The following is a 26,749-nucleotide window of genomic DNA, read 5'->3' as shown; positions in this document are numbered from 1 at the left end:
AACATGTGTTATCTCATTCTGTGCTTGACAGAGCAGGATTTATAAAGGCGCAAAGCAACCTATTTGGCTATAACTATGAATGTTTTCCTGAATAAAGCACCAAAAGTTCAATATGAAGAGGGGATGTCTTGAGAATGCCAGCTCCTAGCGTAAACATATTAGCTTTCTTGGAGCTAATCCCATGGAACAGACACAATCTTCATGATTTTAGCCTCTGGGAAAAATGTCACTTTTTCCCCATTGAGGGAGGAGAAAAAAGGTATTCAGCACCAGAGTCTAAACCACAGAAATACATTCTGTGAGCTTCCTCTTGAGAGCTGCAAATTTGGATTTTATTCAGAGTAACTGAACTATCATGGCCATTGACTTCCTCATTTACTATTTTTCCTTCCTAAATAACCCCCACTTAATTGGAATCCCAGTGTCTCACATTTCAAAGAACATTAAAAAAAAAACAAAAACAAAAACAAACATGAGTTTGGAGAGGAGTTCTAAGCTGGAGAGAAAGGCAACTATTGCAGTCAAGTTTAATATGCTCACAGGCCACAATTAAAGTTTTCAAAAGAATTTTGGGAAACCTTTGGGGCCTATTTTCAGAAAGAGAGAACTGGCAGGCCTTGAATGGAATAGACCCCATGCAGAAAAGGGTGGAGGAGATGTGTGGTAGGATACATCCTGACACCATGACCCAAGGCACCCCACAGGGGCAGCACCAAAGCACTCACTCTGAACAAAGAGCAACAGGATCTAGAAAGTTATAGAGAAAAAGGAATGGAGGTATGGAGGTCTCAGCTCTGACTTTTCTATGTGTTTCTATTGTAATTTTGGTTTAATAAGAAATAAGTCATTAAGTATACAATTCTAAACTAGGTTAATACAGTTAATTAATACAGTTAATTTAATACAGTTCCATCTGATATGACCATGTGACTTTCTCCATGGAGCCATCCAGTATAAAAACAGGTCCAAATACCTGGCTAAGGCATGAGTTTATTTTATCCCCATGGCAAGAGACAATTTTTGGGCAAAGGCCATCACATATAGACAAGAGAAGGATGGATCACACAGCTGAACGTGGTACTGGATGACTACTGTTTGACAATAATATTGTTTTAACTTTTACTTCAGAAGACATTAAGCCTGTTGTCTCACATAGCATTAGTTAAGTAGTTGAATATTACGCCTGACAGGGGGAGGAAGTAAAAAATACTATGTTTTTCTAAACTAGTGCTGCCTATTTCATTCATTTACTTAAATGAAAACCATTTTGGGGTTACTTTACAATAAAATAATGTAATATGGCATGTAAATCAATGGAGAGCAGCAACAATGGCACATTAGCAAGAAGACTAGCTACATAAACCAGTAGACCTCAAGTCACACTCAGTGTGAGTAAGCCCAATAAGCTCAAGGCCAATGGTAGGCCTTGTAGTGTTCTAAAATTTAATAAAATGCAGTTATATTTGACTAGAATAGAGGAGGGAGAGCATACCAAAGATTAACTGGCAGTTTTTTGGGTTTTTTTTAACTGTGCCAGATCTTATTTGCGGTACACTTGATCTTCTAATTTCGTTGCAGCATCTGAATTTCTAGTTTTGGCATATGGGATCTAGTTCCCTAACCAGGGATTGATACTGGGCCCCCTCTTTGGGAAGCACTGAGTCATAGCCCCTGGACCATGAGAGAAATCCCTTACTGTCAGTTTTTATCATCTCCAAAGCATCAAGGCCAGATACTGGTGGCAAGCCAGGCTCTTGAACCCCCACTATACTCAATCTGTTAACTGTGATAAAAGTAGAAGTGTACACATGTTCCCAATGTACACCCGTGGTGGATTCATGTTGATGTATGGCAAAACCAATACAATATTGTAAAGTAATTAGCCTCTAATTAAAATAAATAAATTTAAATTAAAAAAAAAAAAAACGTAGAAGTGAAAGGCGCTCAGTCGTGTCTGACTCTTCGCAACCCCATAGAATTCTCCAGGCCAGAATACTGGAGTGGGTAACCTATCCCTTCTCCAGGGGATCTTCCCAACCCAGGAATCGAACCAGGGTCTCCTGCATAGCACGCAGATTCTTTACCAACTGAGCTATGAGGGAAGTCTTTACTAAATGAGTGGCCTTTTTACCTTCTCTATGCTTCTTCAACTGGACCCTAGGATAACATTAGGCCATGACCAGATTAAAAAGTGAGTTGGTATATTGGTTTTAAGAAGGTCAAATGTTAAATATTAAAAGCTAAACAGTATTATTTCCATAAATTGAAAATGAAACCCATAAAATTTGGTCCAATATTAAAGGAATAGGAGCAGTCCTTATATCACAGTGGTTTAAGGGGAAGCTGGAAAAAGTGCCCAGGCTCTGTAAGAGATCGTGTACATGATTAATGCCGAGGCCACTGCCAACAGGAAAAAGAGGGACTCCCACAGTTGGAGAATGTGATTGTATTTACAGTACATTGGCTTTGATTAATGTGTGCACTCAGAGAAGTAATGTGTAGAAGGTGAGAAAAAGACCTGTTTTCAAATGCTGGTGCTGAGTACAGATTTCCCATTATGTCCTAAGGAAGTATCGATGAATAATGACTTAACAGTCCTAGTGTTTGGTGGTGATGCAGGGGTTGCTGCTGCTGCAGGGGTTACTTTCCCATGCATGAGGACACGTACAAATGGATTTCCGTGTCAGTTTTCACCACCCATGTGAGTCTGGAGAGCCACCGCTGAGAAATTTATCCCTTATTTCAGTTTCTTAACTGATTGCTTCCAAGAGGTTTCTTAAATGATTTCAATCTAATGTCCCAAAATGACCCCTTAACATAAGCAGCAGGTATAGTTTCTGAATATCTTATGAAAATATGTTTCAGAATTTTCAAGACCTGTAGGTCTGAAAGAAACAATGAATATTTATAATAAATCACCTGAAAAATGTTCCCTATCTCCCTCAGACTAGGACTTCTCCGCTTATCTCCCTCCATGGTAGACTTGACGTACTTTCAGGCAATGGATGCGTGTGATTTCATGGACAGCCCCAAGAGGCGAGAGAGTACACTAAAATTACTGTGTCCTGAATGAGGAAAGAACAACACCAGGAACAAAAATAGTCTCTCTGGGTAACTGGTTTTCCCAGGTCTTTGAATTTCTTCAGGCCCCACCTTTTGAAATGAATTGTAAGAAGAGGAATATAGAGCAAGCAAGCAATTAAGAACCAAGAACCTGAAAGTTTCACTGGCATTTGTAAAAAGAAAGAACTTGCAAGCTGGAGAAGCAACTGCCAGATCTCTTTCAATTCGTTGAAGCTGATTTGTCTAAGTCCAGGGAAATCCTCATAGGAGCCAAGTCTGACTACTTGGTCATGAATCTTGAGGATTGCAGCAGCCTGAATAATGGTTCTCTGGGGTGTCCCCCTTCTAATCCTCAGAACCTGCAACTGTTACCTTCAGTGGCAATAGGGACTTTGTCTAGGTAATTACATTAGGGATACTGAGATATGAAAATTATCCTGGATTATCTGGGTCAACTTGATGTAATCACAGAGGTCCTTACTAGAAGAAACAAGAAACCAGAAAGGAGAAGGTCATCAAAACCATGACAGAAATAGCAACTGCAGAAATGTGCTCAGAAGATGGAGGAAGGAGCCACAGCTCAGAAACACAGGTGACCACTAGAAGTTGAAAAAGGCAAAGGAATGGATTCTCCCCTTACAGCCCCCAGAAAGGGCCTGCCCTGCCAACCCCTTGACTTTAGTGAAAGTTCTTTAGGACTTCTGACTTCTGCAACTGTACAATACTATTTGTGTTGTCCTAAATCACTGCTGCTGCTGATTAGTCGCTTCAGTCATGTCCGACTCTGTGTGACCCTATGAACTGCAGCCCAGCAGGCTCCTCTGTCCATGAGATACTCCAGGAAAGAATACTAGAGTGGGTTGCCATGCCCTCCTCCAGGGGATCTTCCCCACCCAGGGGTCGAACCCAGGTCTTCTGCATTGCAGGCAGATTCTTTACCTCTGAGCTGTGAGGGAAGCCCACTGAGTTTGTGACAATTCATTCAGCAGCAATAGGAAATGAATACAAAGACTCTGCTTGAAGAAAGATTAAGAGAATATTTGATAAAAGAGTGATGCCAGGTGTGGGTAAAGACGGAGCAGTGAGAATCAGCAGCCATGAAACTACCAACTGTTGTTTCCTCTTTAGGCTGATAACAAGAATGTCCTTGTTATCAGAAAAATGACGGATAGTAGCAAAGTTTCTTAGATGTCTATAGATGTGGAATATTAAATTTATTTAATAAACTAAAAATTGGGCTGAGGTCACTAGAAAAAGCTTCTACTTATATACCACAATTTTCAGCAGTGCTGTGGTTCTCAAATGAACATTAATGGCTTCACTGTAGGTTCTAGAAAACTTCTGATTGTCAATTACGGGCCCCCACCACTAGATTACATCTCTCTCCAAACCAAAACTCAAAAGTCCAATTGAGAAGGGGAAACAAAAAACAAAAAACAACAATTGCAACTTTCTTTTTCTCTCAATATATCTGCTTTTAGCCTCAAGTAGAGTGAAAAAATACAGGGGGTGGGGGAAGATAAATGTTAGATTACTGATAAAAAATGAATTGAAAAGAAATTATTTATTTCATAATCCTTGGGGGTGTTCAGATAGATAGATAATGATGCTTTAATAGGACCCCATTCAGAATCACAGCTGAGAATCTCTATCCTTGTATATTTTTTTGCAGCTTATGAAACATTCCATCAATTCAGAACCATCCATTGAATTCCGTGCTTCAAGATGCATGCTAACAGAAAACTTATGATGATGTTTCCGCCTACATGATTTCTTTTTAATTGGCTCTGAATTCCTTGCTTTTAAATTTAGACCAACTGATATTCATATATTAGCTTGGAGAAAATTTAAGGGACTTTGAACTTCTAAACTTTTGTTTCTTGATTAGAAGACAGAATGGATTCTAGGAGCGGAATGAGTATGCAGGGCTGCATAAATTATTATATGCACAATTATGGGAGTATTCATGATATGAATGGCAACTCTTAAATTTGTGCAGTGAACATTCTGCACATTATGCAGCAGTGCTGGATGTGGAAACCTGACTAACTTAACAGTGTTTGCAACATAGTAAGCACATCAAAGTTTGGTTATACATGCTTTCAGTAAAAAAATTACACAGGAAAATAGTAAAATCTTCACAGGAAGAACTGAAGAAGGTTGTCTATCTGTGTTACTAAACACAAAAATAAGAATGTCTTTCCAGGTGACCTCTTCTTTGCCTACAAATAAATAAATTATATCTCTATAGAATTATAATTAAAGAGTTCTAATTCTTTTTCTGCATCCACCTAGGTGTTCAGTGGTTTTTGTCCTTTAAGTGTACTCCATAAAGTCTCCTCTAACTTGTAAGTCTGTCTAGGATTTGAAACAACACTGCTAGGTGGACAGTAAATTAGAAAACTTTAAGAGCTTAGAATAGATAAAAGATTTATGTCTCAAGTTTTTTTTTTTAATTAGTTTTTGCATATGAGGAAGGGTATTCCTACTTCAAACACACACACAGAGTCTGTATACACACAAACAACAACTGCAGTAGCAACAATAATATTAAAATAGTACTGGACTGCAAGGAGGTCCAACCAGTCCATTCTGAAGGAGATCAGCCCTGGGATTTCTTTGGAAGGAATGATGCTAAGGCTGAAACTCCAGTACTTTGGCCACCTCATGCGAAGAGTTGACTCATTGGAAAAGACTCTGATGCTGGGAGGGATTAGGGGCAGGAGGAGAAGGGGATGACAGAGGATGAGATGGCTGGATGGCATCGCTGACTCGATGGACGTGAGTCTGAGTGAACTCCAGGAGTTGGTGATGGACAGGGAAGCCTGGCGTGCTGCGATTCATGGGGTCGCAAAGAGTCGGACACGACTGAGCAACTGAACTGAACTCAACTGAACTGAATAACTTTAGAAGTATTCTCCTCAGGCCAGTGCCCAAAAAGATCTCTAAAATAAGTCCTATTTTTGTTTCATTAATAAATACAACATTGAATATGAAATGCTATTATCACCTTGGACTGCAAGGAGATCCAACCAGTCCATTCTAAAGGAGATCAGTCCTGGGTGTTCTTTGGAAGGAATGATGCTAAAGCTGAAACTCTAGTACTTTGGCCACCTCATGCAAAGAGTTGACTCATTGGAAAAGACTCTGATGCTGGGAGGGATTGGGGACAGGAGGAGAAGGGGACGACAGAGGATGAGATGGCTGGATGGCATCACCAACTCAATGGATGTGAGTCTGAGTGAACTCCGGGAGTTGGTGATGGACAGGGAGGCCTGGCGTGCTGTGATTCATGGGGTCGCAAAGACTCGGACACGACTGAGCAACTGAACTGAACTGATTATCACCATGCACAAAGTTAAACTTATATAATTTTTATTGTTAATAATATACCATCTACACTGTGACATTTTCAAAACAAAAAATAGATTTTGTCCTCTGCCCAGGCAAAGTATATCTCTTATAATTTCAGCTGTATTGGTGAAGACACTTGGGATTTTCCCAATTTTGTTTTCCCACCTACTTGGTGCCATCCAAAATTCCCTTCACAGGGAGCATGGACTTCTGTTGTAAAAGTGACAAAAGAAGATAGAGGATTTTAGCACCCCTGGGACTGTATATAGAGGAAATACTGTGAGTTCATAAAACCCTGTTTTCTTTTCTTCCTGTGTCCAAATAGAACGCTTTTTCCAGCTTTACCTGCAGTTATCTATGTGTCTAGATGCTAGAACACAGGTGGTAGTGATATGTTCTACTTTTTATCCTCATCTCTAAAATTTCCCATGAAATCCTCACTTATTTTCCATGTCAGATGTCTGATTGCAATGAATTCTTCTGAGGGTTGTGCAGCCTTAGACCTTAGGTTATCTTTATAATGAGAAGGAGTCTGAGTTCTTAAATGACTGTGTGGAACATGAACCATCACCCCACAATCCACCTTGACTGTGACATGCTAGAGGAATAACCTTTATTGTGTTAAGCCCTTAAGATACTTTTGTGTTGTTCTGATAGCAGCCAGGCTCTTCTGAATAATGTGGAATGAGAGGAGCAAAAATGAAAAAAATATATATACATATCCAATGTTCAGACAGTATTTTCCCTCTTTCATGGGGCAACACCTTTTTCAGACTTGAATCTCAAAGATTCCTCGGGATACTAATTACTCAGGATGATTGCTAGCTGATAATTCACTAGCTTATTTTCAAGGACTTTTATAGGGCCCTCAAAACTTGAGAATGACACTTAACAAGGGAAATTAACATCCAGAGGGAGAGAGTTGACTAATTAAAATTTCATATTTGAATAGTAGAGGAACAGTATGTCCTTGTTTGAGTCTGGTACCTCTCTTTATCTCATCATTTTCAGCTGCTTCCATGATAATTACTTTTTTCTTTTGTATCTGAAGTCAGAATTACAAGTAAGAGAATTCTGCCAGTACCCTTGTAAAGCTAAATCATTAATCTTGGGACATTTATAGCACCAAAAGATCTGTCATTAAATGTAATTTGACTCTCTATATGGAGTTAAAGGACAACCTTGAACAACAATAACAAGTATACACAGACAAAACTTGCAGGTTTATATTTGTATTGTTTTTCTCTTAGTGAAATAATATTATGGACAAGGCTGTACAGAGTTACATTGTCAGCAAGGAACTCAAGTCAGTGTATACTGTCTGTCAATTGCTGTAATTCTCAAAATAAAAAGGATACATTTTAATAAAATATCCTTTGTAAAGGCATTAGAAAAATAAAAAGTAAAATCGGCTGAGCACCTACTGAGTGCCCCATATTGTGTAAAATATGTAATTTTATGCATCCTGACTGTGTGGCAAGTAACACTATCATTACTCTAACAAAGAGATAATAAGCTCAGACCAACAAAGTATTTACCTAAATCTTCATATCTAATAAGTATTAGGATTAAGACAAAATGTATTTCCCAAGTCTGTATTCATTTCACTCTACTTTATTGCGGCACTAAATTTGAGTGTTAGAGTGAAATAACCATGTCTAAACTAAGTCTAAATAACTATGTCTAAAGCTGAGATTCTCAGGTAAGAAAATGATTTATAATATAGCAATCTATTTGTTATAAATAAAGTCAGCATTCAGTCTCTTGTCTGGTATGGCATTTATAATAATTGAGGTTTGAATTTAGTGATTAAAATCCAGGGAGAAAGAGAGAGGGTACTAAGATTGGAAATAAAAGTTGTAATATCTCAAGAAAGAAATCTCAAGACTAGGCTACTGGTGCTATTTCAACAATTTGACAAAACTCAAAAAGCCTATGTTATGTAGTTCATTTTTATTTCATTGGGACTGGGACACAGATTTGGTTTGTGTTCCTTGAGGTTGCTGTGTAGGAGCAACTCACTGTTGGGGAGCCACCTTGCCACTTGCTCTCTGTTTCAATCTTGGTAACTTGCACCAATGTCTAAGGAGACCTTTTAAAACATTTTAGTGTGATCTTAGTATATTTCATTGGAAATAGTGTAGACTGGTCATTAGAAAAGATCCTATGGCCAGAATGCATGAGTTCAGATCCTGTCTCCAATACCTATTAGCTGTGCAACTTGATAAAATATATATTTAATGTCTCCATCCCTCAAATGTCTCATCTGTAAGATAAGGATAAGGATAATTCTAAACTTAGAGAATTATTATAAAAATTAGTCTTTGTATGGGATAGTACTTGTGTGTATGTTCAGTTGCTCAGTCGTGCCCAACTCTGTGACCCTTTGGACTGCAGCCTGCCCGACTCCTCTGTCCATTAGATTTTCCTGGCAAGAATACTGGATTGCCATTTCCTCCTTGCGGGGTTATTCTCAACCCAGGGATCAAACCATCTCCTGCATCTCCAGTGGATTCTTTACTGCTGAGCCACAGGCTTCCCTAGGGATAGTAACTTCGGCTGAGTGCAGTTCAGTCCCTCAGTCGTATCCGACTCTGTGCGACCCCATTGATTGCAGCATGCCAGGCTTCGCTGTCCATCACCAACAGCTGGAGCTTGTTCAAACTCATGTGCATTGAGTCAGTGATGCCATCAAACCATTTCATTCTCTGTTGTTCCCTTCTGCTCCTGCCTTCAATCTTTCCCAGCATCAGAGTCTTTTCCAATGAGTCCAGATGCCATGATCATAGTTTTTTGAATGTTGAGTTTTAAGCCAGCTTTTCCACTCTCCTCTGATAGTACCTAGCACATAAAAAATACTAAGTGTGTATTAACTACTATTATGGATCATAATATATAGTATATCATCATATATCATTGTTTCCATCTCTTGAGTTAACCACAATGTCATGAGTTTTATTTTATATAAAGATAGAGGAAAAAAGAATTAAAGGGGAAGTTGTCAGCCTTCATAGAGGAAATGATACTATGTTAGCAAAAATTTGTTATTGCTATTCACTCTCTAAGCGGTGTCTGACTGTTTGTGACCCCTTGGACTGCAGAATGCCAGGCTCCTCTGACTTCCAGATATTGCTCAAACTCAAGTCTATTGAGTCAGTGATGTCATCCAACCATCTCATCCTCTGTCGCCACCTTCTCCTACTGCTCTCAACCTTTCCCAGCATCAGAATCTTTTCCAGTGAGTCAGGTCTTCACATCAGGTGGCCAAAGTATTGGAGCTTCAGAGATTTAGGGGCTACAAAGTGCAAAAGATATAATTAACCATTTTGTTTTATTTTTAATCAGTAGCAGAAAATGCAAGTCATTTCAAAGACATTCTGTCCCTAAAAAAGATAAAATAAGTTCTCAAAATTTCTATGATATGGTTCTGTAATTAAACTAGATTTCTAGTTAATTGAACTGTTACTGATGAGCTATATCATCTTCTTGTTTCTCATACTCATCAAGATAAAGAAAGGGGGAGGGGGATGGATGTCAAAACCTGAGAGAGGACAAGGAGAGGAGTGAGACTCAAGGTTGGGGCCAAATCTAAAATGGCTGAGAGGTTTGTGTTGGACCAATAAATCAAGTTTCAAAATGTATCCCTTTCACTTGCATTAATAAAATTGTCAGTGGCCTCAACATCACTGGATTATTGCAGCCTTTCTCATTATACCTTCTAACATATAATTTAATGATTAACTGGCAAACTGTCTGCTCCAGAGTTTGATCTGCCCTCCTTTTTGAAGAGATAGATTATTATTGTAACCACTATTTATGAAAGATTTCTGGCCTCTGGTTTCCTTAAAATATCTCCGAAGCCTACCCCCTCCTCCTCTGGGTATCTTTCTTTGTATGATCCAAACTCAATGATTTAAGACATAATTTGCTGACAGGAGATCCTGAGAACCCATTATGAAAATGAAGGCAGAAAACAACCTTTGAATGTATTTTCCAATTTAAAAAGCCTTCATTACATAGCACATTTCAGGCTGAGAATGTTAAAAATTTATCATAGTTTCAGTAATTGCCGCTTCCTCTGGAACTTGGCATAATGTGGAATCATTTGTAAAATGTATATTTTGTTTGGCAATCAGTAGAAAGCTTGCCAGGCGATACATTTAATTAGAAGCATGAGGAAGAGAATAATTGTAGTCTGTCATAATATATTATTGTTACTTTTAAGTTCTACATGTGTTTAAGATAGTAGTCTCATAACAAGGTGTGTATTTAAAGTTTGAGGTAATTTCCTTTTCATCAGCCTAGGGTTTTATATGGGGAAATATATTATTTTGAGGGGAAGTGTACATTAGCTACATCCCTTAAAATGCTTTGTCCATTGCTTAAGCTAAGTGAGCATTAGCTGCTCTTCTTAGAAACAACCTTTGTCCATTGTTTAAGACCTTGAAAATTGATGCACTACCTTTCGGGAACTTGGCTTTATGTAAGTTTAACTTTCTCTGGAGATGCATAGGCATAATGAAACGCAGTGCCTTTCTTGAACATAACCGTGTACATAACATCTAATCCTGACTGATGTATAAAGTGAATTTGATAAGAGCAACGCAAAAAAATTGTAATAATGAATGGTGATTTTTTAAGAAAAAATTCAAAGCAGCCTGTGTTGGCAGATTCAAAGAAGAGAAATATGATGATAACCATGTACTGAGGCCAGGTTTTCATCATCTTAACCGTGATGTTCCATTTTTACAGGAAAACTTGCTTATAATGAATTTGAGAGGCAGTATGAAAAATGTGCAGTGAAAGGGTCTTTTGGAAATACCAGTTACTATTGATTTGATGTTCAGGTTTTCTGGTGTACAATACTCTGATCATTTTCCTTTGCATGAATCCCTATATCTTGTATTAGTATAGAATGGTCTCTTAAGTGAACAGGGATTTTTCTCTAGCAACACATCTTATTAGGTTTAGCATCAGGGCATCTACCCTCAAGATAGGTCCAAGATGTAAATAAAATATTGGACAAATAGTTTTTACTCTGCTTCTTTTCAACTCCATTGTATTCTGGACTCTCAGAATCTTCCTTTCCTCACCTTGACCAGCTTATTCCTTCTTCCCATCTTCCTCACTCTTATTGTTCCCAGGAAAGCATCAAAACAATTGCATTAGTGAGTGATTTCTTCAGGGTCCTATTTTCTGCTAGGAACAAGTAGCATAAACCACATAATTGGAAATGCCAGTATGTTGGCATTCAGTAGATGATTAGAAATTGGAAATAAGAGGAATAGTTTTAGGTGGATGGAACAGTGATGTTCATTCAGGTCGGTGATTCATTTATTTTTGAGGGATGAAAAGACAGAAAAATATCTTCCTATTCCATTCCAACTATTTAAGACGTGCACTTCTTCTTAACTATGTTGCACATCCCTAAATAAGCCCAACTTTTATTGCATGGCATTAGAAAACAAAACTATCTTAAAATAACAATGACAAAAATAAAAGCTTATTAAAATGCTTACTTCATTTAAAGCTATTTTTTGAGCACTTTGTAGAAATTAGCTCATGTGGTCCCTAGAATTACTCCATGTGGTGGGTGCTCCTATTATGTATCACCAAGGAAACTAAGATATGAAGTGGATATTTATCTTGCTTGACTCACAAATAGTAAGCAGCCTGTTGTGGGGAAACAGTCCAAGGTAATGTGACTCCACTTTGCTGACAAAGGTCCGTATAGTCAAAGCTATGGTCTTTCCAGTAATCATATACAGATGTAAGAATTGGACCAATTGAAGGCCAAGCACCAAAGAAGTGATGCTTTTGAATTGTGATGCTAGAGAAGACTCTTGAGAGTCCCTTGGACAGCAAGGAGATCAAACCAGTCAGTTGTAAATCAACCCTGAATATTCATTGGAAGAACTGATGCTGAACTTCCAATACTTTGGCCACCTGATGCAAAGAGCTGACTCACTGGAAAAGACTCTGATGCTGAGAAAGATTGAAGGCAAAAGAAGAGTGTGTCAGAGAATGAGATGTTTAGACAGTATCAGTGACTCAATAAACATGAATTTGAGCAAACTCTGGGAGACAGTGAAGCACAGGTAAGCCTGGTGTGCTGTAGTCCATGGGGTCACAAAGAGTTGAACACAATTTAATGACTGAACAACAACAGTAACTATGATTTTACTTTGAACTAATTGTGGAGGAGAGTAAATTTGATAAAGAGCACTTAACCTAAAGACCATAAAAAAAGGACTAAAAAGAGGAGGATTAAAAACATACCTGCTAATCAAAATGTACTGTTAAACATATAAATTGTTCAAAATCTCATGTTTCCAACTAGAATGAGGAAAATATCTTTACCTTATGAGATTTGCATCCACCAAAAGTATCTTTAGGCTGAGGTTTGTTGTAAGAAGGTCATGGGACTGAAGATCAAATAGAGTCCATCTTCTTGGAAGAATATCCTGAGTCTTAACACAATAGGTCTTCGATTAAAAAAAAAAATCATACTGGAATCTAATCATGGGCTGTTTAAAACTGAAATATGGAAAGCCAATGGGTTATACTTCGAGGTGCAAATCTGGGTGTGTATTTGTGTCTTAGCAGACACAGCAACAAACATGCATTCTTTTACTTTAAGGGGCAAAGGACCACTGAAGCATACAACTGATGTGATCTATGCAGCTAAAATGATATCAGAATCAGGATCAAGGATGGATGCCCTTGCTCGGCAGATTGCCAACCAGGTGAGTTCTCTATAAATGAATGTAATGGAAGTCCATGCTAATTGCTTTCTGTCATTTGATATTGATTAGAACAAAGTTGAATTTTTACTCTGTTAGACTGTTTTTTCCTAAACTATTATTGAATTATTTTTTGTTTAATTAAGACACAACTAATTGAAAATTTATTGAGACAATTATTTATTGAGGCTCTATTATTATTATTACTATTATCATTATCATCATTATTATTATTTATGGCCTGATTAGTCAAACATTTTTTGAGCTTTAAACATATTCAAATTATTCTAAATTATCAACTTCTGAGTTTCAAATATACTCAAATTATTTTAGTTGGCTGTAATACCCAATGTTAGTATTTTTTTCCTTAATACCTTAGATTTCTTATTTTTGCTCTTTAAAAATCAGTACTTTTCAAAATTATCTTAGGTTTTCTGTGTTAGCAATATGCTCTGATATTCTCCATAAAACTACAAGACAAATTGTAATTAGTAAAATAATGAAGTGAATATATAAAATGTAGGAAGTGTATAATCCTTACAAGTGCTCCCAATGCTTTGTTTTCTTTAGCTTTCTCATGCCTCTCTTCCAGTTTTCTAAGATGCAGCTACATCATTAGAGTTACCTTTTGCTTAGGTACCTTTTGCTTAACTTTAATTGAAAAATCTGTCAGTTTCTTTAGTTAATGTATTCAGATATTCAGTTAATATTTCAGACAGAGATATAATATTCCTTGGTAGGTTTTATATTATTCAACCCCATAATACATGTTTGGGGGCTTCCCTGGTAATTCAGCTGGTAAAGAATCCTCCTGCAATGCAAGAGACCCTGGTTCAATCCCTGGGTCAGGAAGATCCCCTGGAGAAGGGTAGGCTACCCACTCCAATGTTTTGGGCTTCCCTGGTGGCTCAGATGGTAAAGAATGCAGCTGCAATGTGGAAGAGCTGGGTTTGATCTCTGGGTTGGGATGATCTCCTGGAGGAGGGCATGGCAACCCACTCCAGTATTCTTGCTTGGAGAATTCCCATGGACGGAGAAGCCTGGTGGGCTACAGTTCATAGGGTCAAAAAGAGTCAGACACAACTGAGTGACTAAGCACAGCACAATACATATTTATGCCCCTTTGATGAAAAAAGCACTTTTCTTTTTCAATCTGAAACTATTTTGTATTTTTCTTGCATATATACTGTAAGAGAAACTTTATCGGGCTGCTTCTTATTATTTAATCTTTTTATCCTCCTTTTCTTGGAACTTGAATGTTCTCTTCTTAGATATTATATCTGGGGATATAAAGGAGGAAATATAAAGAAAAATAATAACAGGCAAATATTTTAAAGCATTCATGAAGAGATATATTCATATATGTAGTATATATCTTTTTCAGTATCTTGCTACTTTAAGCATTGTGAGCATTTTATTAACCCTTTTAATATTCAGCCTTTACAGTTAAAAACAAACTCTATTGTAACATAATTCAAGATCCATTATGAATAAGTGACTGAAGCCCAGATCTGCCCATGGTTTCTATATTTTAGAATCATTGCATTCACTTTTATGAGATAAAGTATTAATAGTAGCAGAATAAATGAAGCCATAATATATTAAACAGATTTAGTTGTTCTCATAACTTTTTAAAACCAGTGTGCTTCTGTTTATTTTAGAATGCACAATTTTCAAAGTTCAAATAATTGTGTCGCTTTGAAGTTGTTCCTTTTTTCTTAAGCAGTCTTTTTAATTGGATTAGGTCACCTTGTAGATATTACTGTATTAAATTATGTAGCTGTATAAAATTATAGCTGTATTAAATTATGCTATTGTTTTTTAGCATTATTCAAATTACATGGAAGAAAGCAAAAGTATTTTCTCACTTCCATATAACTTTGAAATTTTAAAAGAAGCTTAAAGAAGGAGTCACTGACTAATGAAGAATTATAGATGACTCTCTCTCTGGTCTTTTCCATTTCATATAATAAAGTAGTTTCATATGATATAATTTTGTTCAAAATAAATAGGGTTGTGAAGAAACAGAATTGAAAGAAAGGAAACTGACTCATTATAGTGATTATCTGGGAAGGTTATGATTATGCTTCAGATATTGCATGATAGAATAACAAAAATTTAGACAAAAATAATTATTGAAATTGTTTTTGGAATAAAAGTTAATAATATAAATCAGCAAGGTAATTTTTACATTGTCAATGGTATTATGAAAAAAATCTTCCAGAACATGGTGTGTGTGCTTAGTTGCTTAGTCATGCCTGACTCTTTGTGACTCCATGGACTACAGCACACCAGGCTCCTCTGTCCATGGAATTCCCTAGGCAAGCGTACTGAAGTAGGTTGCCAGTCCCTTCTCCAGGGGATCTCCCCGGCCCAGGAACTGAACCTTGGTCTCCTGCATTGCACGCAGATTCTTTACCAATTGAGCCACCAGGAAAGCCAGAACATTGCTTTTAATTTTGAACAATCTAATAGCTCAAAAAATTTTAACAATTTTATGATACTTTACAGTCTGCATTTTGCTAGAGTGTCAGAAGGTCAAACATTCATTAATTTCTAATTCCATCCAACATGGACTGGTTGGGCCAATTTCATTTCATTCTATTAAGTTTCAAAGTTCATATGTAGAATAGAATAAAATCAGATTGATGGAGGCTTATATTCAGCCTTTCTGGATTTTTTTTTAAACCTTTCTTCCCTGTGTTATTCCCTTAAACATAAATGTATTGTGTTTATTGTTGTTGTTCAATCACTAAGTCATCTCAGGCTCTACAATCGCATGGACTGTAGCATGCCAAGCTTCCTTGTCCTTCACTATCTCCCAGATATTGCTCAAACTCATGTCCATTGAGTCAGTGATGCCATCCAATCATTTCATCTTCTGTCGCCCCCTTCTCCTGCACTCAATCTTTTCTAGCATCAGAGACTTTTAAAAAGAAGTCTGATATGGAGTCTAGTACCTTCACAATAGTGTGAGAACTTCCCTGGTATTATTGTTCTCTAATTTGTCATTCGCCCACCCCACAATACCCCCATACTAGTTCTTGTGTATTACCATATGCAACTTACTACTTTGGCATTGCCATTAGGTAACTACAAAAATGTTATTGATATTTCTCCCAGCAATCTTAATTCCAGCTTGTGCTTCTTCCAGCCCAGCATTTCTCATGATGTACTCTGCATATAAGTTAAATAAGCAGGGTGACAATATACAGCCTTGACGTACTCCTTTTCCTATTTGGAACCAGTCTGTTGTTCCATGTCCAGTTCTAACTGTTGTTTCCTGACCTGCATACAGGTTTCTCAAGAGGCAGGTCAGGTGGTCTGGTATTCCCATTTCTTTCAGAATTTTCCATAGTTTATTGTGATCCACACAGTCAAAGGCTTTGGCATAGTCAATAAAGCAGAAATAGCAGAATATCGATAACCTCAGATATGCAGATGACACCACCCTTATGGCAGAAAGTGAAGAGGAACTCAAAAGCCTCTTGATGAAAGTGAAAGAGGAGAGTGAAAAAGTTGGCTTAAAGCTCAACATTCAGAAAACAAAAATCATGGCATCTGGTCGCATCACTTCATGGGAAATAGATGGGGAAACAGTGGAAACAGTGTCAGACTTTATTTTTGGGGGCTCCAAAATCACTGCAGATGGTAACTGCAGCCATGAAATTAAAAGACGCTTACTCCTTGGAAGGAAAGTTATGACCAACCTAGATAGCATATTCAAAAGCAGAGACATTACTTTGCCAACAAAGGTCCATCTAGTCAAGGCTATGGTTTTTCCAGTGGTCACATATGGATGTGAGAGTTGGACTGTGAAAAAAGCTGAGCACCGAAGAATTGATGCTTTTGAACTGTGGTGTTGGAGAATACTCTTGAAGGTCCCTTGGACTACAAGGAGATCCAACCAGTCCATTATAAAGATCAGCCCTGGGTGTTCTTTGCAATGAATGATGCTAAAGCTGAAACTCCAATACTTTGGCCACCTCATGAGAAGAGTTGACTCATTGGAAAAGACTCTGACGCTGGGAGGGATTGGGGGCAGGAGGAAAAGAGGACCACAGAGGATGAGATGGCTGGATGGCATCACCGACTCGATGGATATGAGTTTGCATGAACTCTGGGAGTTGGTGATGGACACGGAGGCCTGGCGTGCTGCAGTTCATGGGGTCGCATAGAGTTGGACACAACTGAGCAACTGAATTGCACTGAACTGAACTAGGAAGAGATGAATGAAAATCTGTTTTAGTATATAGAAGCTTCATATAGACTTACTTGTCCCAATCACCCAACTTTTCTTGGGATTTATCAGTTCAGTTCAGTCGCTTAGTCATGTCCAACTCTTTGTGACCCCATGGACGGCAGCACGCCAGGCCTCCCTAATTGTGTTGAGATGCTATGGTAGATTGCATATGCCATCTAAGACCATGTTGTTTAAGTCTTACAGAACTCTGGTACAAATCCTATCTCCATTAGCCAGATTATTCCTGAGGGTCAGAATGATGTTACTTATCACAATTATTAAACATTTTCCTCATGAATAAAGAGGATGACAAATTGAAGAAGTAGTCTTCTTAGAAATCTAGGATTCCAAACTATTGGTGCATACCTTTTTCTATTCTTTGACTCTTCACTCTAATTCATCATTTAGCATAAATTCTAAATTAGATGAACTGGGTAATGCCTCACAAGGTAGGAATAATACATTGAAAGATCTCAGTTAGAAAAGCAACCTATCACAAACAGAAAAGTGATGAATAGGAAACACAATAAAAATGAACATCTGCTAAAGTGTTTTGCACAGGAGGAGGATAAAATTGGACTTTGTAACTCCTGAATATTGTGCCTGAAACCTAATACTCCTTCAATGTAAATTTTCCAACGCAAAAGTATCCAGATTATTGACTGGGTACTCCCACCTAATCGTAACTAGACACAATTAAAATGAATTTTCATTGTTAAATATGTAGAAAACCAATGCTAATTTAAGAAAGTGACATTTAAAAAAACAAAATGAAGAATTTCAAGGCAAATTATACCTGATACACTCACCTATGAACAAAACAATCTGCAAGTATAATTTATGTTAATATTTTGACAAATATTGTTGGTGATTAGCCTTATTTGAATTGTTTCCTACTGATATTCTGAGAGTTAAAATATGTAATAAAACTACACTAAAAAGAAGCTTCTGAAACATTCATTATGTCATTCTTTTTTTTTTTAATGAAATTTATTTCAAATATTTACTTTATCACACAATACCACAAAAGATAGGACATTAGATGAAAATAAAAGGATATATCCCCGGATTAGAAAAAGATAAAATGATTAATTTTATTACTATTAATGATTTTGAGCAATAAAAATACATTGTTCCAGGTGCACTGGAAGACACAAAACAAAAAGTTAAATTATATCTGTGATATGTTTATAGTCTAGTCAGCAGTAAAAGCAAAATGGACAAAATCTTCAGATGGCAGTCCAGAGTTCTATTGGATGCTATGGGCTACAGGTACTATTGCTCAAGAGTGGAAATTAGAGTGAGTGGAGTAACAGAGGCCAAACTTTGAACATGTCTGCACTTTGGATAGGCAATGAAAGCATGAGACTGCTATGGCAGAATTTAAACTATTGTCTGTAATTTCAAAAAGCATTTTAAATATGTCTTAAATAAACTTTATACTCTATTATGGGCAAAAAAAAAAAAAAGCTAAACTTATGGCATTAAGGTCTTTATTCATTTTGCTAATTCATCCTTAAAATTCAAACTGAAAGGTAATAAATATTCTTCAATTTTCCTCTTGCTACTAAATGATATATCCTGCGTTGGTACAAAACATCTTAACTAGAAGAGAGAAAGCCAGTTTAATGTGACAAAACCTCTTAAACTGACATGTCATCTGCTTGTCTGTAGCGAGTGTCCTCGTAGTTATAAAACTTAATTTAAACAAAAAATCCATGCATTGAAACACAAACCAGATGTCCTAGTTAACATCTCCTAACTTAATAAACTGGGAAATAGTAACCAAAGTGTATGATGACATTCTACCACTCAGTTTGCCTGAAAATCTCTAGCAGTATTCCAAGTATTTTTATGAAAAAAAAAATTTTTTTTAACTAAAGGATAAGAATATTCTACACATCTAAGTCCCAAACTTTTGCAATTAGTTTTATGTAAATATATAAAATCTGGGGAAAACATAATTTGATTTTAATAATGGAGGTTGGGCAAATAGTAAAACAACAGGTTCTTAAAGTAGAGATGATACATTCTTCTGATTCTGCTTCTAGGCTGCTAAAACTGACTCAGAAAGACTTTGCAAATGTCAATAGAAAAGAAGACTTTTAACAAATTTTTTAGTATGGAATTTTAAAAAATACTTTAGTTATAAAATTGACTTCCATCTTTAGGTATAACCAAGATTCTTATCAATTCTGGGAATGAAGGGTAAACCAGAGTCAAGTAGCTTTTAATTTCAAAAGTTCAAATTTTCTACTCATTTGCATCATTATTTCCTTAACAGAATTACTCTGCTAGCATGGTATGAAAGTCTCTCAAGAGAGACTGTAGATTTTTCTTAAGCTTGGGTGATTGCAACATTGTTTATCAGTTAAGAATCTAACTATTAATTTTCAAGTTTGGTTTTATCAGAAGTTATATGAGTGAATGAGAGTCACTCAGTCGTGTCCAACTCTTTGCAACACCATGGACTGTAGCCTGGCCAGGGTCCTATGTCCATGGAATTCTCCAGTCAAGAATATTGGAATAGGTTGTCATCTCCTTCTCCAGGGCAGAAGTTATATAGTGTTTGTCTTTAAGGAACAAATTCACAATAATCCTATTTATAATATACAGGTAAAAGTGTCAGTTTTAGAAACCAATTTACAAACCAGAGTGGCAATTTACTATTCACTGTATAAGATAAAACTGGCAGGAAGACAAATATTGTTTGGAGACATTACAAGTAGGGAGTGAGGCCAGATCATGTGAGTTTGTATACCAACTTCATCACTTATTAATTGGGCAAGTAACTTAGCTTCTCTATGACTCACTTAACTCCTTTGGTAAGTGGAGATAATGAAGTTGTGTGAGAGCTAATATAGATAAAGAACCTGGAATAATATGTGACAAATAAAACACTGTATGTGTCAAAGGTTATTATTGAATCCATCCATAAGAACAAAGAATAGATAAGAGCCTTTATTACTCAGGATAGACAAAACAAAGTTTTGAATGAATTTCATATAGAAGAGATCATTGTGTAGTGAATGAAACAGAAAACTCAATTCAGTTTTTTACACAAATCATATACTCTGTCTTGCAAATGACAATATGACAATAATTAGATCTAAGTGAAATGGCACTGGGAATACTATGTTATAGGTGTAAAGGACTTAGCACAGCACCTGTGCCATTCACACAAATGAAACACCTAATAAAGATCAACTTCCTGTCATGGTAAAAAAATAAATAAATAAATAGTCTTGCCTTTCATTGTTATAAGTAATTCTAGATAGTTAATCTTTGAATATAATAAAAATCTAAGTAATCTTTACTTCAAAATAGACATAGTGTTACCATAAAACTTCTTTTTCCTTGGAACCATGTAAACCACAGTAATCTGTGATTTGAAGAAAAAAAAAAAAATCACTCCAAATTCTCTTAAGTTCTGTGACTGAAAATAAAATAGATTTGAAAGCAAGTAGATATGGATTCAAATACTGGTTCTATCATAAACTCCTCCATCCTGGGAAAATTATGTTTTCTAAAATTATTATGATTTTCTCATTTCTCATCTGGAAATTGGGGAAAGTGAAAGGAAAGTGTTAGTCGCTCAGTCCTGTCCGACTCTTTTCAACCCCATGGACTGTAGTCCAGCAGGCTCCTCTGTCCATGGAACTCTCCAGACATGAATACTGGAGTGGGTAGCCATTCCCTTCTCCAGGGGATCTTCCACACCCAGGGACTGAACTCGGGTCTGCTGTATTATAGGCAGATCCATGACCGTCTGAGTCACCAGGGAGGAAATCCCTTCCTTTTCTTCCTCCACTATTACGTTTCTCTCCCTCTCTCTGCCCTTCTCCTTTACATTTGTCTCCTCTTTCTTTTTACTTAGTTTCAATTTAATCCTCCTGATGAGAATTGTGGGATTATCCGTTCAGTTCAGTTCAGTCATTTGATCATGTCCGACTCTTTGCGACTCCACGGAATGCAGCACACCAGGCCTCCCTGTCCATCACCAACTCCCAGAGTTTACTCAAACTCATGTCCATTGAGTCGGTGAAGTGAAGTGAAGTGAAGTCGTTCAGTCGTATCCAACTCTTTGCAACCCCATGGGCTGTAGCCTACCAGGCTCCTCGGTCCATGGGATTTTCCAGGCAAGGGTGCTGGAGTGGGTTGCCATTTCCTTCTCCAGGGGATTTCCCGACCTGGCTCTCCCGCATTGTAGGCAGACGCTTTACCATCTGAGCTATAGGTACTATGATTATTGAGTTGGTGATGCTATCCAAATATCTCATCCTCTGTCATCCCCTTCTCCTCCCACCTTCAATCTTTCCCAGCATCAGGGTCTTTTCAAATGAGTCAGTACTTCTCATCAAGTGACCAGAGTTTTAAAGTTTCAGTCTCATCCTTCCAATGAATATTCAGGACTGATTTCCTTTAGTATTAACTGGTTTGATCTCCTTGCAGTCCAAGGGACTCGCAAGAGTCTTCTCCAATATCACAGTTCAAGAGCATCAATTCTTTGGTGCTCAGCTTTCTTTATAGTTCAACTCTCAAATCCATACATGATACTGGAAAAGCCATAACTTTGACTAGATGGACTTTGGTTGGCAAAGTAATGTCTCTGCTTTTTAATAAAATGTCTAGGTTAGTCATTGCTTTTCTCCCAAGGAGCAAGAGTCTTTTAATTTCATGGCTGCAGTCACCATCCCCAATGATTTTGGAACAACCTCCAAAAAAGTCTGTCACTATTTCCACTGTTTCCCCATCTATCAGCCATGAAGTAATGGGACCAGATGCCATGATCTTAATTTTCTAAATGTTGAGTTTTAAGCCAACTTTTTCACTCTCCTCTTTTACTTTCATCAAGGGGCTCTCTAGTTCTTCTTCACTTTCTGCCATAAGGAAGGTGTCATCTGGATACGTGAGGTTATTGATATTTCTCCCAGAAGTCTTCATTCCAGCTTGTGCTTCCTCCAGCCCAGTGTTTCTCAAGAAATACTCTGCATACAAGTTAAATAAACAGGGTGACAATATGTCACCTGTCATGAGAGCCTTGACAAAGGAGCCTTGACAAACTCCTTTCACTATTTGGAACCAGTCTGTTGTTGCATGTCCAGTTCTAACTGCTGCTTCTTGACCTGTATGCAGATTTCTCAGGACACAGGTCAGGTTGTCTGGTATTCCCATCTCTTTCAGAATTTTCCACAGTTTATTGTGATCCAAACAGTCAGGGGCTTTGGCATAGTCAATAAAGCAGACATAGATGTTTTTCCGAAACTCTCTCACTTTTTGGATGATCCAACAGATGTTGGCAATTTGATCTCTGGTTCCTCTGCCTTTTCTAAAACCAGCTTGAACATCAGGAAATTCATGTTTCATTTACTGTTGAAGTCTGGCTTGGAGAATTTTGAGCATTTCTTTGCTAGCGTGTGAGATGAGTGCAATTGTGCAGTAGTTTGAGTATTCTTTGGCATTTCTTTTCTTTGGGATTGGAATGAAAACTGACCTTTTCCAGTCCTGTGGCCACTGCTGAGTTTTCCAAATTTGTTGGCATATTGAGTGCAACACATTCACAGCATCATTTTGGGGATTTGAAACAGCTCAGCCTGAATTCTATCACTTCCACTAGCTCTGTTCGTAGTGATGCTTCCTAAGGCCCACTTGACTTTGCATTCCAGGATGTCTGGCTCTAGGTGACTAATAACAGTATCGTGATTATCTGTGTTGTGAAGATCTTTTTTGTATAGTTCTTCTGTGTATTCTTGCCACCTCTTCTTAGTATTTTCTGCTTCTGTTAGGTCCATACCGTTTCTGTCCTTTATTGTGCCCATCTTTGCATGAAAAGTTCCCTTAGTATCTCTAATGTCCTTGAAGAGATCCCTAGTCTTTTCCATTCTATTGTTTTCCTCTATTTCTTTGTATTGATCACTGAGGAAGGCTTTCATATCTCTCCTTGCTATTCTTTGGAACTTTGCATTCAAATGGGTATATCTTTCCTTTTCTCCTTTGCCTTTCACTTCTCTTCTTTTCTTGCTATTTTTAAGGCCTATTTAGACAAGCATTTTGCCTTTTTGCATTTTTTGTATTACTTAGCTAACAAAGGTTCATCTAGCTAAGACTAGAGAGTTGGACTATAAAGAATGTTGAATACCGAAGAATTGATGCTTTTGAACTGTGGTTTGGAGAAGACTCTTAGGTCCCTTGGACCACAAGGAGATCCAACCAGTCCATCCTAAAGGAAATCAGTCCTGGATATTCATTGGAAGGACTGATGTTGAAGCTGATATTCCAATACTTTGGCCACCTAATGTGAAGTACTGACTCGTTTGAAAAGACGCTGATGCTGGGAAAGATTGAAGGTAGGAGGAGGAGGGGACAACAGAGGATGAGATGGTTGGATGGTATCACCAACAATGGACATGAGTTTGAGTAAATTCTATTAGTGATGGACAGGGAGGCCTGGCTTGTTGCTGTCCATGGAATCACAAAGATCTGGACATGACTGAACTGAACTGAACTCTCCATCTTTGGCTCCAAAGAACATAGTCAGTCTGACTTCGGTATTGACCATCTGGTGATGTCCATGTGTAGAATTTTCACTTGTGTTATTGGAAGATGGTGCTTGCTATGATCAGTGCCTTCTCTTGGCAAAACTCTGTTAGCCTTTACTCTGCTTCATTATGTACACCAGGGCCAAATTTGCCCATTACTCCCTGTATTTTTTGACTTCCTACTTTGCATTCCAGTGCCCTATAATCAAAAGGACATCTTTTTTGGGTGTTAGTTCTAGAAGGTCTTGTAGGTCTTCATAGAACCATTCAACTTCAGCTTCTTCAACATTATTGTCAGGGCATAGACTTGGATTACTTTGATACTGAATGGTTTACCTTAGAAACAAACAGAGACCATTCTCTTGTTTTTGAGATTGCATCCAAGTACTGTATTTCAAACTCTTGTTGACTATGATGGCTACTCCATTTCTTCTAAAGGATCCTTGCCTATAGTAGTAGATATAATGGTCATCTGAGTTAAATTCACCCATTCCAGTCCATTTTAGTTTGCTGATTCCTAAAATGTTCATGTTCACTCTTGCCATCACCTGTTTGACCACTTCCAGTTTGCCTTGATTCATGTACCTAACATTCCAGATTCCTGGAGTAACAGGCAAATTTGGCCTTGGAATACAGAATGAAGCAGGGCAAAGACTAATAGAGTTTTGCCAAGTAAATGCACTGGTCATAACAAACACCCTCTTCCAACAACACAAGAGAAGGCTCTATATATGGACATCACCAGATGGTCAAAACCGAAATCAGATTGATTATATTCTTTGCAGCCAAAGATGGAGAACCTCTGTACAGTCAGCAAAAATAAGACCAGGAGCTGACTGTGGCTCAGACCATGAACACCTTATTGCCAAATTCAGACTGAAATTGAAGAAAGTAGGGAAAACCACTAGGCCATTCAGGTATGACCTAAATCAAATCCCTTATGATTATACAGTGGAAGTGAGAAATAGATTTAAGGGCCTAGATCTAATAGAAAGAGTGCCTGATGAACTATGGAATGAGGTTCATGTCATTGTACATGAAACAGGGATCAAGACCATTCCCATAGAAAAGAAAGGCAAAAAAGCAAAATGGCTGTCTGGGGAGGCCTTACAAATAGCTGTGAAAAGAAGAGAAGTGAAAAGCAAAGGAGAAAAGGAAAGGTATAAATATCTGAATGCAGAGTTCCAAAGAATAGCAAGAAGAGATAAGAAAGCCTTCTTTAGCGATCAATGCAAAGAAATAGAGGAAAACAACAGAATGGGAAAGACTAGGGATCTCTTCAAGAAAATCAGAGATACCAAAGGAACATTTCATGCAAAGATGAGCTCGATAAAGGACAGAAATGGTATGGACCTAACAGAAGCAGACGATATTAAGAAGAGATGGCAAGAATACACAGAAGAACTGTACAAAAAAGATATTCATGACCCAGATAATCACAATGGTGTGATCACTCACCTAGAGCCAGACATCCTGGAATGTGAAGTCAAGTGGGCCTTAGAAAGCATCACCACAATCAAAGCTAGTGGAGGTGATGGAATTCCAGTTGAGCTATTCCAAATCCTGAAAGATGATGCTATGAAAGTGCTGCACTCAATATGCCAGCAAATTTGGAAAACTCAGCAGTGGTCACAGGACTGGAAAAGGTCAGTTTTCATTCCAATCCCAAAGAAAGGCAATGCCAAAGAATGCTCAAACTACCGCACAATTGCACTCATCTCACATGCTGGTAAAGTAATGCCCAAAATTCTCCAAGCCAGGCTTCAGCAATATGTGAACTGTGAACTTCCTGATGTTCAAGCTGGTTTTAGAAAAGGCAGAGGAACCAGAGATCAAATTGCCAACATCTACTGGATCATGGAAAAAGCAAGAGAGTTCCAGAAAACATCTATTTCTGCTTTATTGACTACGCCAAAGCCTTTGACTGTGTGGATCACAATAAACTGTGGAAAATTCTGAAAGAGATGGGAATACCAGACCACCTGACCTGCCTCTTGAGAAATTTGTATGCAGGTCAGGAAGCAACAGTTAGAACTGGACATGGAACGGACGGACTGGTTCCAAATAGGAAAAGGAGTATGTCAAGGCTGTATATTGTCACCCTGTTTATTTAACTTATATGCAGAGTACATCATGAGAAATGCTGGAGTGGAAGAAACACAAGCTGGAATCAAGATTGCCGGGAGAAATATCAATAACCTCAGATATGCAGATAACACCACCCTTATGGCAGAAATTGAAGAGGAACTCAAAAGCCTCTTGATGAAAGTGAAAGAGGAGAGTGAAAAAGTTGGCTTAAAGCTCAACATCCAGGAAATGAAGGTCATGGCATCTGATCCCACCATTTCATGGGAAATAGATGGGGAAACAGTGGAAACTGTGTCAGACTTTATTTTTCTGGGCTCCCAAATCACTACAGATGGTGACTGCAGCCATGAAATTAAAAGACGCTTACTCCTTGGAAGGAAAGTTATGACCAGCCTAGATAGGATATTCAAAAGCAGAGACATTACTTTGCCAACAAAGATTCGTCTAGTCAAGGCTATGGTTTTTCCTGTGGTCATGTATAGATGTGAGATTTGAACTGTGAAGAAGCCTGAAGGCTGAAGAATTGATGCTTTTGAACTGTGGTGTTGGAGAAGACTCTTGAGAGTCCCTTGGACTGCAAGGAGATCCAACCAGTCCATTCTGAAGGAGATCAGTCCTGGGATTTCTTTGGAAGGAATGATGCTAAAGCTGAAACTCCAGTACTTTGGCCACCTCATGTGAAGAGTTGACTCATTGGAAAAGACTCTGATGCTGGGAGG

General features: G+C 37.8%; 1 protein-coding gene across 5 annotated transcripts in view; it reads left to right on the top strand.

Annotated features, from left to right (window-relative positions):
• Positions 1-26,749, top strand: part of CTNNA3 (catenin alpha 3) — a 1,922,060-nt gene that overhangs the window by 1,824,049 nt on the left and 71,262 nt on the right. For all 5 annotated transcript variants that reach the window (XM_061405110.1, XM_061405112.1, XM_061405111.1 and 2 more), the window contains one exon: positions 13,058-13,163. In XM_061405110.1, coding sequence (XP_061261094.1) covers positions 13,058-13,163 — 106 coding nt within the window. The remainder of the gene's footprint in view (positions 1-13,057; positions 13,164-26,749) is intronic.

The sequence above is a fragment of the Bos javanicus genome, chromosome 28 (genome assembly GCF_032452875.1).
Source record: "Bos javanicus breed banteng chromosome 28, ARS-OSU_banteng_1.0, whole genome shotgun sequence".
In the NCBI taxonomy this organism is placed as follows: domain Eukaryota; kingdom Metazoa; phylum Chordata; class Mammalia; order Artiodactyla; family Bovidae; genus Bos; species Bos javanicus.
This window is presented reverse-complemented; position numbering and strand designations above follow the sequence as displayed.